At 37.5% G+C, this 14,848-nt stretch overlaps 1 protein-coding gene across 2 annotated transcripts in view; it reads right to left on the reverse strand.

Annotated features, from left to right (window-relative positions):
- Positions 1 to 368: 368 nt before the first annotated feature.
- The window catches only part of LOC126248387 (dehydrogenase/reductase SDR family member 7), a 209,182-nt gene continuing 194,702 nt past the window's right edge, over positions 369 to 14,848 (reverse strand). For both annotated transcript variants that reach the window (XM_049949332.1, XM_049949331.1), the window contains 3 exons: positions 9,715 to 9,834; positions 1,125 to 1,288; positions 369 to 1,044 (listed from right to left, as the gene is read on the reverse strand). In XM_049949332.1, coding sequence (XP_049805289.1) covers positions 972 to 1,044; positions 1,125 to 1,288; positions 9,715 to 9,834 — 357 coding nt within the window. In that variant the 3' untranslated portion in view covers positions 369 to 971. The remainder of the gene's footprint in view (positions 1,045 to 1,124; positions 1,289 to 9,714; positions 9,835 to 14,848) is intronic.

A 14,848-nucleotide genomic window follows, 5' to 3' on the forward strand; every position in this document is an offset into this window, starting at 1 on the left:
ATTCCAGGGAAAAGCTGCACGGTCATCAACAGTAAGTGTTCTTTCGAGAACAAGTTAATGTCTTCGTATAAAATATTAATGTTGTTCAAGCCCTTACTTTTGAACTAAAATAAAGTAAAACACAACTGTTTTTGTATTTCTAAAGGCAAAATATAAATTTAAAAAAATTAAAAATCAAATAAGCTACGATGAAGAAAATTAATAGCATTACACTAAATCTGCTTTCAAAAATCAATGTTTTATACATAAAGCAAAGATTAACAAAACTCAAATACGTACCTCTGCTCCAGTCTCCACGCAATTTATGAAAGTATTTGTGTTACTCCTATATTTATTATCTTGTGTAGAGTTTCACACATGGAACTTAATGGTTACTGACCCATAATTTATCTTTATTAAATGTTCAGCAATACAGACACTGAAGTAAATATAATAAAAAGTAGGACTTATTAAAAATATGATATGTTAAATATGGGCCTGCAAGACACAAATTGGTGTCTGTACAATGACCTTTACAAATAACCCACAAGTTTTGGTTTGTCACATTTCTTCTAACTTATTAAAATTTTCATTGACTGTACAACATTACAAGCTTTTCCATCTTAGAGTAGTACCTGCATAATATCTTATCCATCCATGGGTGGGAAAAGTCTTGATTACCTTTAAATACTGTTACAGTTATAACTATATTCAGACACTCTAATTGCAATAAAATGGTATATACTGAAAAAAGGAGCAGTGAGGTAGACACAAGTCATAATAAACAATACGTAATAAATTGGCAAACAAAAAAGATAGTGGTTACCTTAACTCCTTCCATTATTTGCTTTCAGGACAATATAATGCATAGTATATTGTCTTTCTGATTATTACACAAAATACAATTATGCCTTTTTACTTAGTTACATTATTTTTCTCTTGTTTACTGGCCCTAAAAATATTTCTCTACTGTAGTTACTTTGTCCCCAACACTATTCTGTTTTAATTGACTCTTTGCTGTCTCTCAATTTTAACAGCCACTTTGGTCCAAGGCGCCTCCAAACACTGAAAATAACGTCAGCACTTGATTATATTGCTATAGAAGGAAATGTACTTAATTTGATACTTGATGCACAAATACTTACAACTTCCCCACATTGGGAAAATACAACAGATAGAGTAGGGGTATGATTGGAAATATACCCATCCATGCCTCATGCTGTTTATTGGCAAGAGCAACAGCACAAAGATGAGCACAGCGTTCTGTTGTCATACGTTTATCATCCTTGCTTACTGTCTTGTTGAATTTCTGTGAAACATTTTTAAAATTTTGAGTATAATGCATGATGAATACTAGAGTGCCTTATGCTACAGTCACAATAAACAAAGTTATATACTTCTCCAGAAAACAGTAGTAACAACACCACTGTAACATGACCAAATTGCAGTTCCTAACTGACTGAAATTGTGATGTATGTCATGTGCCTATCAGATTATGGTGTGATACCACTTTTATTTCATTTTATTATTTAATTCAAATTTACACAAAATACGATTTTTTTATAATATTTATATCTTATTAGGGTGTGCTGAAAAGTAATGCACCCAAATATTTATGCAAAAACTCTTAAAGCTTGTCAAATAAAACAAATGTTATCATCTTTCTGCATCTTTATTCTTCATCTCCAGAACATTTGACTTCATTGACAAAGCCACAACCTCACCGCTGCTAGCACTGCTCCATCACTACCAAAGTGAAGTCCTAAAAGGTGTTCCTTAAGTTTTGGGAACAAATGAAACTAGGATGAGCCAAGACAGGACTGTATAGATGACAGCGAACCTAAGGTGTCAGATTGTTGCAGATGTCACAGTTTTATGACACCTTTCCCTACTGAATCAGTGCAAGATGGGGTGCAATGGCATAGAGATAAATGGGCTCATACTGCCAAATTCTTGGTAAATCTGACTAGATTCTGTAATCATAGAAATAACATCACATACCATCTCAACCCATGAAGCTTCATTTCATTTCCAACTCCCCTTCTGCATGCTTCAGTTTTTTGTCAGGCAATGTATATTAAAGAGGTACGTCTGATCAAACATATCTGTACAGTCCTATGTAATGTGGCATTGACCAGTAGATGTTACAACAGGTGGACTCGACAGTATAAAAGGAGGCAGGGAACAATGCATTGTCAGTAGAGAAACAGTAACAGCAGAACAGATCTGAAAGGAGAGCTCAGTGGCTTCGAACATGGACTAGTCATTGGATGTCAAGTAATTAACAAATCCGTCAGTGACATTTCAATCCTTCCAAGTCCACTGTTGGTGGTGTGACTGAAAAGTGGAAACGTGAAGAAACAACCACAACTAATCCAACACCTGGCAGACCTCATGAACTGACAGACAGGGATTGCCAAACATCACAGAGGATGGCTGTAAGAAAATTTGCCTGGAATCAGTGGAAGGAATCATTAATGAGTTCCAAAGCTCAGCAAGCACAAAGATGTGTGTAGGGACTTAAAAAAACACAGTATAACAGTTGAGCAACTCCTCATAAACCAAACATTTCTGTTGTCAATGCTAAGTAACACTTCAGGGGGTGTAAATAGTGATGCCAATGGACAGTGTATGAATGGTAAGGGGTGATTTGGAGTGATGAAGCACACTAAACTCTGTAGAAATCCAATGAAATAATTTGAGTTTGGCAAATTCCAGGAAAATGTTACCTGCCATCATGTGCAGTGCCAAGAGGTGCAGTACTAAGAAGGAGGTGTCATGGTATCATGGTTTTCCTCATGGATGTAGACATAATGAATGAAATTTTCACTCTGCAGTGGAGTGTGTGCTGATATGAAACTTCCTGGCAGATTAAAACTGTGTACTGGACCAAGACTCGAACTCTGGACTTTTGCCTTTCATGGGCAAGTGCTCTACACACACACACACACACACACACACACACACACACTCCTGGCAGATTAAAACTGTGTACTGGACCGAGACTCGAACTCTGGACTTTTGCCTTTCGCGGGAAAGTGCTCTACACCCACAGTTTTAATCTGCCACGAAGTTTCATATCAGTGCACACTCTGCTGTAGAGTGAAAATCTTCATTCTGGAAAGATCCTCAGGCTGTGGCTAAGCCATGTTTCTGCAATATCCTTTCTTCCAGGAGTGCTAGTTCTACACGATTTGCAGGAGAGCTTCTGTAAAGTTTGGATGGTAGGAGGTGCGGTACTGGCAGAAGTAAAGCTGTGAGAGTGGGCCGTGAGTTGTGCTTGGGTAACTCTGCTAGTAGAGCACTTGCCTGCGAAAGGCAAAGGTCCCGAGTTCGAGTCTTGGTCCAACACACAGTTTTAACCTGCCAGGAGGTTTCAGATGTCCACATACTTTTGATCAGATAGTATATGTTGATGTACCAGGTTACCTAAAGTAAAGAGGACTTTTACTACCACCTTTTACTTCATTAGAACTCAGAACTCAGTCACATTGTATTTATGAAATGACAATATTTTTGCCAATTGCCTTACGATGTTAATATTGGCCAACAACTATTTTCTAACAATGAGAGCATTGTATCTTTTGACGTTACCAATCTTTATACAAATGTTTATATCTTTTGACATTACTAATCTTTACCCAAATGTGCCAGTCACTTAGACCATCAATATTATAGAAGATAACTTGAAAAAATATATGAAAATTAATAGTATCACTGATCTGCTTAAACTCATAAGTCTTTAAATTCTTTCAGCTCTAGAGAGGATACAGACATGCAGAAAGATAGATGGCAATGAGTTGTTGCCTAGCAAACAACCTAGCAGATATATTTATTACTACTTTAGAATTAAAATTCTTTACACAGTTCAAGCAGACCACTGGTAGACTGAAGTAATACAACAGATATGTGGATTATACCCATATCTTCTTAGACAGTACACATCACAAACAGGAATCATACATGCTCAGTTAAAAAGTTTCCATCATAGAATCAACTTCATGAAATAAAATGAAGTTTGTAATTCAATAAGCTTTGTAGACACCAACCCAGAAAATATAGGTGGACAACACAGCTGTTGTGTGTGTGTGTGGGGGGGGGGGGGGGGGGGGAACCTCAACTAATGCCCAGATACATAATGAATCGTGTCATCCATCCATACACAAGAAAGCATACTTTCATGCACTAGTACAGAGACTAGTCAGGTTACCAACATATCAGGAAAAATTAGATGATGAATAGACACTATTGCAGGGACTAGCAATAACAATTGTTTCAGTCCTACTATGGTCGTAAAGATGTGTAGAGCTGAAATAAAAACAGGCTGGAGCCTAAGAGAGATTTGCAGCTTAGCTAGCCACTCTTTAAGCATAATGTACCATAGATCCCTCAAACAAAATCCTGTGCACAATGGTTGGAATAGAGCACATGTCATATCTGCCTACAGGAAAGGTAGTATAAGTGAATCACGAACTAATGATCACTATCGCTGACTTTGTCTGTTGTACAATTTAAGAACATATTCAGAGGTCTGAATTATTGGCATACCTTGAACAGAAATATCTCCTCCATGCCAACCAGTAAGAATTCTGAAAACCTTGGTGATGTGAAGCCCAAGTGCTTTTCTCATGAGATGATGAAAACAGGAATTGGGTACATACAATATTTCTTGGCGTCTGAAAAGCATTTGACTCAGTAGGACACTACCACTTGTTAATGAAACTATGATCCTATGGATTTTTTTTAAATATGCAAAATAAGGCCTTTGCTCTTTTATTTGTAAAAAGGTGCAAATTAGATAAAGGTCTTTCATCTTGTGGCTTGTGTCATACTGCCATGTGGCATACACTTCCTTATACCCTGGCCAATATAATTTGATAAGTTAGCAGTTAGTATTACAATAACAAGTGCAGAATGCTTCATAGTGAATTTTACATATTTCATACAAGAATATTCTATGTTATTGTATAAGTTACATAATTTGTTATATATTTTGTCCCAGAATGAAAACTGAATAAATAATCATCACAATGGATAACATATTGTCATGAGAGATTCTGCAACTCTTCAATTTCTTTTAATATTTATTCTCACAATCTCAATTGCAAATAGTCACACTAGATTCAATCACATGTAATGATCATCTAAAAATAAAATATGTTAAAACATGAACAAAGAACTATTTCTGTGAAAATATTTATTGAAAACATTTAAAATTGTACTTGAATAAGCAGATAACATAGATTCACAATATTTGAAATTCCTAAGATTGTATCCGTTTAATCAAGAGTTCTGAAAAGTCAAAATTCTTTAAAAGCTGTAACACAAAGGTAACAGAACAATAGTATGCTTGTGAGAACATTCCATGGCATCTAGCACTTTACTAGACACACTAACCATACAGACCCATGTATCATGGATGATGGGTAGGGGAGGGAGAAAGTTGGGAGAAGGAGAGGGAAAATACTGATATTGTGCAGTGTTAAAATTAATTTAAAACTAAGAAGCAATTAAAAATATTGCACCTAACATGAATACATGAAACATTTTGTTAAAATTTTGTAAATAATTATAAATAAATTAAAATGTTGATCTAAAACAATGAGTGTACACTGCTTGCACTACGGCGTGTCTGAAATGTATTATGATTGTGTACAGCGGGCTCAGTTTGCCTGCAACCACATTACCCCTCAGCCACGCTGCCAGCAAGTATGCTGAGCTGCTAAGATGTTTTTCTGTTGAATGGGGCTGTAGCAAAGCTGGATAGTAGCTGCTCACTGGGCCATCTGAAATTTGTTGAAACACACTGAATTCTTGAAGTAACACTGTAGATTGAGTATTTTATCTGGTTGTTTCAGGTAATGTCCATATGTTTTATGTTCTACCAACAACTTGAAAAGGTATTCCTTAACAGCAGTGTGAAAAATTTGAAGATGAGTCTCTATTGTTCCTACCGAGCATTTTGTTCAAGTTAGATCATCTCCAAATGCTGTCTTATTATTTTATAGCACAGTGTGTTCTTTAAATTGGGTGTCAAAAGTTCTACAAGTCTGATCTATATATTTTTATGAAAGTCATTGCACTTAACTTTATATACACCAACAGCACTAAAGTTACAAATTGATTTAACTGTATCATGTTTTAGCTTAAAAAGAAGAGTTTCACATTTTTTGAAACTTGTGCTACTGTATTTGATACATTTCCTCTATATTCTATAAAAAATGTACGAAGATAGTAATTGTGCTCGTGTTCCTCTTTTATCATAATAGTACCTGCCCTCTTGAAATATATGGACATCACCTGAAAGAAACAGATAAAATAATCAGTCTCCACTGTGACTTCAAAAATACAGTGTACTTCAGGAATTTTGATGATGTACTCAGGTGCCCCAGTCTGCAGGAACTCTTCTGCTTTGCTACAGCCCCACTAAGCAGAACACCTTGGCAGTTTGCCACACTCGCTGAGAGTGTGGCTGAGTGGCAACGTGGCTGCAGGCAAACTGAGCCTGTGCACACAAGCATAACACACCTGACACACTCAGGTGAAAGTTGAGTGCACACAGTATTTTAGATCAATGTTTTCATTTAAATTACAAATTTTAACAAGATGTTTCAGATATTAATGTCAGGTGCATTATCTAAATTGTTTCTTATTTAAACCAAATTATTGTATTACACCTTTTAGACAGTTCTTTGTTATATTTTAACACCATACAATATCAGTACTTTTCTTCTCCCCCTTTCACCTTCTTTCCTCCCAAACTGATCCACAACATACATGGGTCTCTAAGATGGTTAGTGGGTTTAGTAAAATGTTAGATGCCATGGATTTTTGTTACAAGTGTACTATTGTGCTGTTACCTTTGTTTTATATCTTTGACTATGTACTTATTAAAGAGTTTTGACTCTTCACAACTCACGATTAATCGGGTAAAATTTTAAGAATTTTAAATATTTTCAGCCCATGTAACCTACAGATACAGTTATTTATTAAGATATTAATTTATTATATTTTTAGATCTAACAATGACCATCACATGTGAGACTAAAACTAGTTATCAAGTGTGATTACTTGCATTGGAGATTGTCAAGACATATATTTTAATAAAGAATACTAGCCACTCCATCAGTTTATTGAGGGGTTGCAGTGTTAGTGATTCATTTATTACTGTCATTAGCAATCAGATGGCACTCAGAAGGCCTGGCTGTGCACCTTCTGTTTCGACTCTGTGGGCAGTAACTGCGGATGTTAGAGCTGAACAGTGTTTGCAACATTCACTGTAGGGAGCAATCATGCCCTCTTGACAAATATGTACAACTATTAAACCCCTCTTGACAAATATGTACAACTATTTAACAAGTTAAGCCATTTGAATGTGCTTGCATAGTGGAGCTGTTGGATGTTGGGCACAATGTATTGGTGGCGTGCCACTGCTCTAAACAGTGGTCTGTGGAACACTTCACACCTACAGATCAGGTTTTGGATGGCCATGTAGTACAGACGCAAATGAAAACAGATGCACTGTGCAAGCATTAGAGGCCAACTGAACATCATCCAGGGACGAAATGTGGGCACATGTTGCATCTGCTATGTCACTGAGGACCACTGAGAATAATCTGTTTGCAGCGCAATTCAGATCACATGTGCATCTGGCCAGGCTGTCACTGACCCCATGACACTGCCAATCGTGGCTACTCTTGTGTTATGAAAGAGTCAACTGGAGAGTGGAATGGTGATCTGTTCTCTTCCTGATTAGAATAGGTTCCGTCTATATGTGAGTGATGGATGTACATGTGTATGGCATAGACCTGGTGAGCTGCTTATTCCACAGTGCATTCGCCCACAGGTCCCATCCCAGGCTTCATGATGTGTGGTGGCCATCAGTGGCAACTCATAGTTACATTTGGCATGTCTGCAGGGAAAAAAATGGCTCTGAGCACTATGGGACTTAACATCTGTGGTCATCAGTCCCCTAGAACTTAGAACTACTTAAACCTAACTAACCTAAGAACATCACAAACATCCATGCCCGAGGCAGGATTCGAACCTGCGACCGTAGCAGTCCCGCGGTTCCGGACTGAGCGCCTAGAACCGCTAGACCACCGCGGCCGGTTGTCTGCAGGGAAAAGTAACCAGATTTGTGCCTGCTAAATCACATCACACAGGTTGTTATCCCCAAGGTATTTCCATTTCTTCCACAGGAAGCTGATCTGCATTTTATTTTATTTTACTTTTTTTTTTTTTTTGTACATCCATTTTTTTTAGCAGGACAGTGCACATCCACATATGACAGCTGTGACATAATGTGCTGTTGGTGGTATATACCAATTGCCCTGGCCATCAGGATCACCAGACCTCTTGCCAATTTAAGGGCTTATTTCAATAGTGGTACAAGTCCATTACCTCCACATTTCTGTCTATAACGTTTCTGACATTAATGGTCCAAACAAATAGAAAGAAAGGTTCATCTCTAGCAAGAAGCCATATGCTTGAATATATCTGGTATCTCAACTGCAGATTTTTCAGCACTCATTTAACTATAGGACTCTGTATCTCAGAATGAACAAAAGTGGACTTGTACCACTATTTAAATAAGCCCTTCAATTGACACAGTGAGGTGAGAACTTACCCATCCTCTGGAACCTGCCAGAACCATTGCCAAATTACAACTATCACTCTATTCATGTTGTAGTACCATGTATGGACAGTTTCACTTGCCTCCACAATGATAATATGCATAAGGTTACAAGCATGGACAGATGTAATTTCAGCACCCTGTATGTGTCTCATAGTAATGTAAAAATGTAATGGTTCCCAAGTCATATACATTGTTTTCAATCCCTAAAACAATATGTTTCCACTTTACATAGTTCCTGTACACAACAATTAATGCCGACAATATCAAATATTTGGCACATTTGTAAGGTTTGCCATTTAAGCAGTAACCAGCCCCAAGTATGGTTTAAAAAGTTTATTTAAGACAAACCATGCCCAGTTTCAGAATTATTACAAATCCATCTTCAGATGGCTCTTGCTGCTTTCCTTTCTTTTCCTGCTGGTGACTTGTTTTGTCTTTGTTACTGATATGTTGCACTAAGATAGACTAAAGGTTTTTTGTTCACAATTTGGTGCAGTTTTGACAAGATAGTATTTGGCATGTTGGCATTTTAGTAAGTGTCATGCACTAGTGTTTGAAGTAAGTTTAATCTACACCTACATGGCAACTCTGCAATTCACAGTATCAGATATTCAATAATAAGGTTCTGAGTGCAAGAATTGCATTTTTTTAGTTGTGGACTAATACATCATGGTATTACAGAACCATCTGCAAATGGCTCCAGGTCATGATCAATACAGGAATAAAGTGAATATTACACCACAATGAGTCATCTGGCAGAAATGTTACTATTTCATAAGATTTTGTTCATTTGTGATGGTTTAGTTAGGTTATAAACTTCCAAATGATTGTGAAAGTCATTGTTTTTTCCTCAATCTATCTGCAGTAATCTTGCTGGTACTTAATATCCTCCCTTTCTTCTGTCCTAAATATATTTTCTGTGATGCAGTCTCATTTACTTGTTCACTACCACATCTGTTTTTTGTTCACTGCTACATCAAAGAAAGTTCTCGTAACTGAGTTTCTATGTATTAATCCTTTTTATAACATTTCTGACACTCCACCTGGAAGAAGCTATACAATAATGAAAGTATGTAATCCTAAATAGTGGCACTCACCTCACCTGGCCTGCCAGTGAAACATTCAGAAAGAAAGTTGCTGAATGTGGGACCTGGACATAATAAACTGACATGTAGGTTCATTCCCATCTTCTCACTCAGGAGGGAGTTGAAGTATCCCTAGAACACAAAAATCCAAAGCATAAGAGGAAATCTTAGGATAAGTTTCATCACTGTAAATTATTCCCATCTGTTTCATAATATTTGACTTAGAAAACTGTTTTCCCTCTCACAAGAGCCTATGCATTACATGTATCTGGAAAATGACACTCACCACAAGAGTTTAAATCTGAAATGGCCATGAAATCTGTATCAGTACACAAAACACTCAAAGAAATGAGCAATGATAGAATCAAGAATAGTGAAGAAACATTAATAAAAAAAACATGCTTCCTGATTTCCTGATACTTTGCTGAAGGAATGTCTTCTCATAAGGTTTAGTTGTAATTGGGCAACATCGAGGCATTTCATTTGCCTTGATAACACTTTCCCTTTGAGAAATGTCCACTTGGAACCATCCACATATTTCTCAATAACAATGTTAAGGTTGTCTGGGATTATGTCCATGTGATTAGCCAAGAAATGTAGTTTAAGTTGCTTTTTGTGCAGTTTACGTAGCCAATCTCGTGCTTCAAATTTTTAATTTATTTCTAACTAGCTGAGTACCCAGCATTGCCCCATTTCCTATTAGTCCATCTCCTTCTTCCTCCTTTCTCTATCTCCTCCTCTCCCCTTCTCTATCCATCACCAATTTATCAATCAGACTCCAATAGGAAGCTGTTGGTTCTCCTCTCTCTCTCTCTCTCTCTCTGCTGATGCTGATTTAGTGTTAAGGAGACCAAACTGTGAAGGTCATCAGTCTCCTATTCATCTCCAGGACAGTAGCACTGTACCCAGTCTGACTGTGTATACAGTAAATTCTGGGCGCAAGTGTGAGAAAGTGTTCTAAATGTTTGTGTAGTGTGTATATGAGGCAGAACATGGGAACCAGCCCAGTACTCACCTAGTGGGATGTGGGACACTGCCTAAAAACCATATCCAGGTTGGCCAGCATACTGATCCATCATCATTAATCCACTGAGTGGATTCAATCTGGGACCAGTGTACTTCCCAGTTCTGGAAGCAGTTGTGTTAACATGTGCGTTAACAGGTGGATTTAGGAGAAGCTTTCTACCCACTGCTTCACCTGGGTTTGTACATGTCACATATGTTTCACATATATTCGTACCCAAATTTCACGTGTACCTCTAGCAAATTTCACCGTGCACTTTTGTTTTCACGTAAGTCAATGTTTAGGACATCACAGCTAATGAACTTTGTGTCATACAATGACATAATTTTGCAGGTATATTGAGTGGCATATGTAGATACTGTCTGTGACATGTGTTTAGTAGTAAAGACATAATAAATTATGCAGGATGCCACAGTTTTTCTCTGAGCTTAGTGTTTACGATAATGTATCTCCTGATCTATGTGTCATACAATATGTTCTTGCAGGTACATTCAGTGGCATATGTGAAAACTGGAAAACTGATAAATTAAAATGTCATGGATGATTCAGCATTTTTACTGCATGAACATGAAAATGCAGTAAGGGATAAACTTTTTTTCCTTTCATCATTTTGTGTGTGTTGGTGGGGGGGGGGGGGGTATCAGTGAGAAAAAGTCCTGTAAAAGTTTGAAATTATATGTAAAGTTGGTTTGCAAGTCACTAAGTGCTCTTATTCTTAAATACTGGATGAATATAGTCTGGCTATTTGTGTGTCATGAGCTACACTTATTTTTCACCCCCAACCCTTTGAGGTAGAAGTTTCTTACCTCCACACTAGTTCTTTCCAGAAAGTAAGTGATATGTCTACCAGTTTTGGTTGAAATTTGATCCAGCAGTTTAGAAGGGGATGAGGTATATACATTCATACATACAGTTTTATAACTGTATGGATTTAGAAGTGATTACCAGAGTTATCAGTTTCACGCAGATTAGTATTAGTCACATTTCATTGTCAGCACACTTTACAGACGAGCCAGCAGTGACTGCTCCTGCTTGTTAATGTACAGCCTTACTTGTTCCACATTCCTGAAGGCTCTGCTTCACAATAGGATTTATGGAACATGATGCAAGAATGATTGAATGAATTACTGAATGAATGAATCTTCAATAATGTCCTGCAAAAAGGGCAGGATGAAGATGAATATTTACTGCCCAGTGTCCTGTAAACTCTTCTGGTAGCTGGTGAATTCTTATGGCAACACCTTATTGCAAGAGCTTCAGCCCGCATTCATAAATTCATCTACAGTGGAAAATAAGTGTTCCTATAACAATTATTTGTTTTTGGGACTGAAACATTTATGAATGTATTTTAAAACTGCAAGTAGCTGCTTGTACAGAAATGCCTTACACTAATGTATTCTTTACGCTGCCATTGATCAACTGTAAATGTGTCACTGGCATGATAGATTCAATGATGATGGCAGTTACCTCTATTTTTGTAAAAATATGGTAATAACAAATGATGATGGAGTCCTCTTGGGTAAAATATTCCGGAGGTAAAATAGTCTGCTATCTAAAGAGGACGTCGTTATCAGGAGAAAAAAAAACTGGCATTCTACGGATCAGAGCGTGGAATGTCAGATCCCTTATCGGGCAGGTAGGTTAGAAAATTTAAAAAGGAAACTGGATAGGTTAAAGTTAGATATAGTGGGAATTAGTGAAGTTCGGTGGCAGGAGGAACAAGACTTTTGGTCAGGTGAATACAGGATTATAAATACAAAATCAAATAGGGGTAATGCAGGAGTAGGTTTAATCATGAATAGGAAAATAGAAATGCGGGTAAGCTACTACAAACAGCATAGTTAATGCATTATTGTGGCCAAGATAGACATGAAGCCCATGCCTACTACAGTAGTACAAGTTTATATGCCAACTAGCTCTGCAGATGATGAAGAAATTGGTGAAATGTATGATGAGATAAAAGAAATTATTCAGGTAGTGAAGGGAGACGAAAATTTAATGTCATGGGTGACTGGAATTCGAGAGTAGCAAAAGGGAGAGAAGGAAACATAGTAGGTGAATATGGATTGGGGGGAAGAAATGGAAGAGGAAGCCGCCTTGTAGAATTTTGCACAGAGCATAACTTAATCATAACTAACACTTGGTTCAAGAATCATAAAAGAAGGTTGTGTACCTGGAAGAACCCTGGAGATACTAAAAGGTATCAGATAGATTATATAATGGTAAGACAGAGATTTAGGGACCCAATTTTAAATTGTAAGACTGTTCCAGGGGCAGATGTGGATTCTGACCACAATCTATTGGTTATGAACAGCAGATTGAAACTGAAGAAACTGCAAAAAGGTGGGAATTTAAGGAGATGGGACCTGGATAAGCTGACTAAACCAGAGGTTGTACAGAGTTTCAGGGAGAGCATAAGGGAACAATTGACAGGAATGGGGGAAAGAAATACAGTAGAAGAAGAATGGGTAGCTTTGAGGGATGAGGTAGTGAAGGCAGCAGAGGATCAAGTAGGTAAAAAGACAAGGGCTAGTAGAAATCCTTGGGTAACAGAAGAAATATTGAATTTAATTGATGAAAGGAGAAAATATAAAAATGCAATAAATGAAGCAGGCAAAAAGGACTACAAACATCTCAAAATGAGATCGGCAGAAAGTGCAAAATGGCTAAGCAGGGATGGCAGGAGGAGAAATGCAAGGATGTAGAGGCTTATCTCACTAGGGGTAAGATAGATACTGCCTACAGGAAAATTAAAGAGACCTTTGAAGAAAAGAGAGCCACTTGTATGAATATCAAGAGCTCAGATTGAAACACAGTTCTAAGCAAAGAAGGGAAAGCAGAAAGGTGGAAGGAGTATATAGAGGGTCTATACAAGGGCAATGTACTTGAGGACAATATTATGGAAATGGAAGAGGATGTAGATGAAGATGAAATGGGAGATATGATATTGCGTGATGAGTTTGACAGAGCACTGAAAGACCTGAGTCGAAACAAGGCCCAGGAAGTAGAGAACATTCCATTGGAACTACTGACAGCCTTGGGGGAGCAAGTCCTGACAAAACTCTACCATCTGGCGAGCAAGATGTATGAGGCAGGCGAAATACTCTCAGACTTCAAGAAAAATATAATAATTCCAATCCCAAAGAAAGCAGGTGTTGACAGATGTGAAAATTACCGAACTATCACTTTAATAAGTCACAGCTGCAAAATACTAACACGAATTCTTTACAGACGAATGGAAAAACTGGTAGAAGCCAACCTCGGGGATGATCAGTTTGGATTCCGTAGAAATGTTGGAACACGTGAGGCAATACTGACCCTACAACTTATATTAGAAAATAGATTAAGGAAAGGCAAACCTATGTTTCTAGCATTTGTAGACTTAGAGAAAGCTTTTGATAATGTTGACTAAAATACTCTCTTTCAAATTCTAAAGGTGGCAGGGGTAAAATACAGGGAGCAAAAGGCTATTAACAATTTGTACAGAATCCAGATGGCAGTTATAACAGTCGAGGGCATGAAAGGGAAGCAGCAGTTGGGAAGGGAGTGAGACAGGGTTGTAGCCTCTCCCCGATGTTATTCAATCTGTATATTGAGCAAAGCAGTTAAGGAAACAAAAAAATTTGGAGTAGGAATTAAAATCCATGGAGAAGAAATAAAAACTTTGAGGTTTGCCGATGACATTGTAATTCTGTCAGAGACAGCAAAGGACTTGGAAGAGCAGTTGAACGGAATGGACAGTGTCTTGAAAGGTGGATATAAGATGAACATCAACAAAAGCAAAACGAGGATAATGGAATGTAGTTGAATTAAGTCGGGTGATGCTGAGGGAATTAGATTAGGAAATGAGACACTTAATGTAGTAACGGAGTTTTGCAATTTGGGGAGCAAAGTAACTGATGATGGTCAAAGTAGAGAGGATATAAAATGTAGACTGGCAATGGCGAGGAAAGCATTTCTGAAAAAGAGAAATTTGTTAACATTGAGTATAGATTTAAGTGTCAGGAAGTCATTTCTGAAAGTATTTGTATGGAGTGTAGCCATGAAGGGGTGTGAAACATGGACGATAACTAGTTTGGACAAGAAGAGAATTGAAGCTTTCGAAATGTGGTGCTACAGAAG

The sequence above is a fragment of the Schistocerca nitens genome, chromosome 3 (genome assembly GCF_023898315.1).
Source record: "Schistocerca nitens isolate TAMUIC-IGC-003100 chromosome 3, iqSchNite1.1, whole genome shotgun sequence".
Classification (NCBI taxonomy): Eukaryota; Metazoa; Arthropoda; class Insecta; order Orthoptera; family Acrididae; genus Schistocerca; species Schistocerca nitens.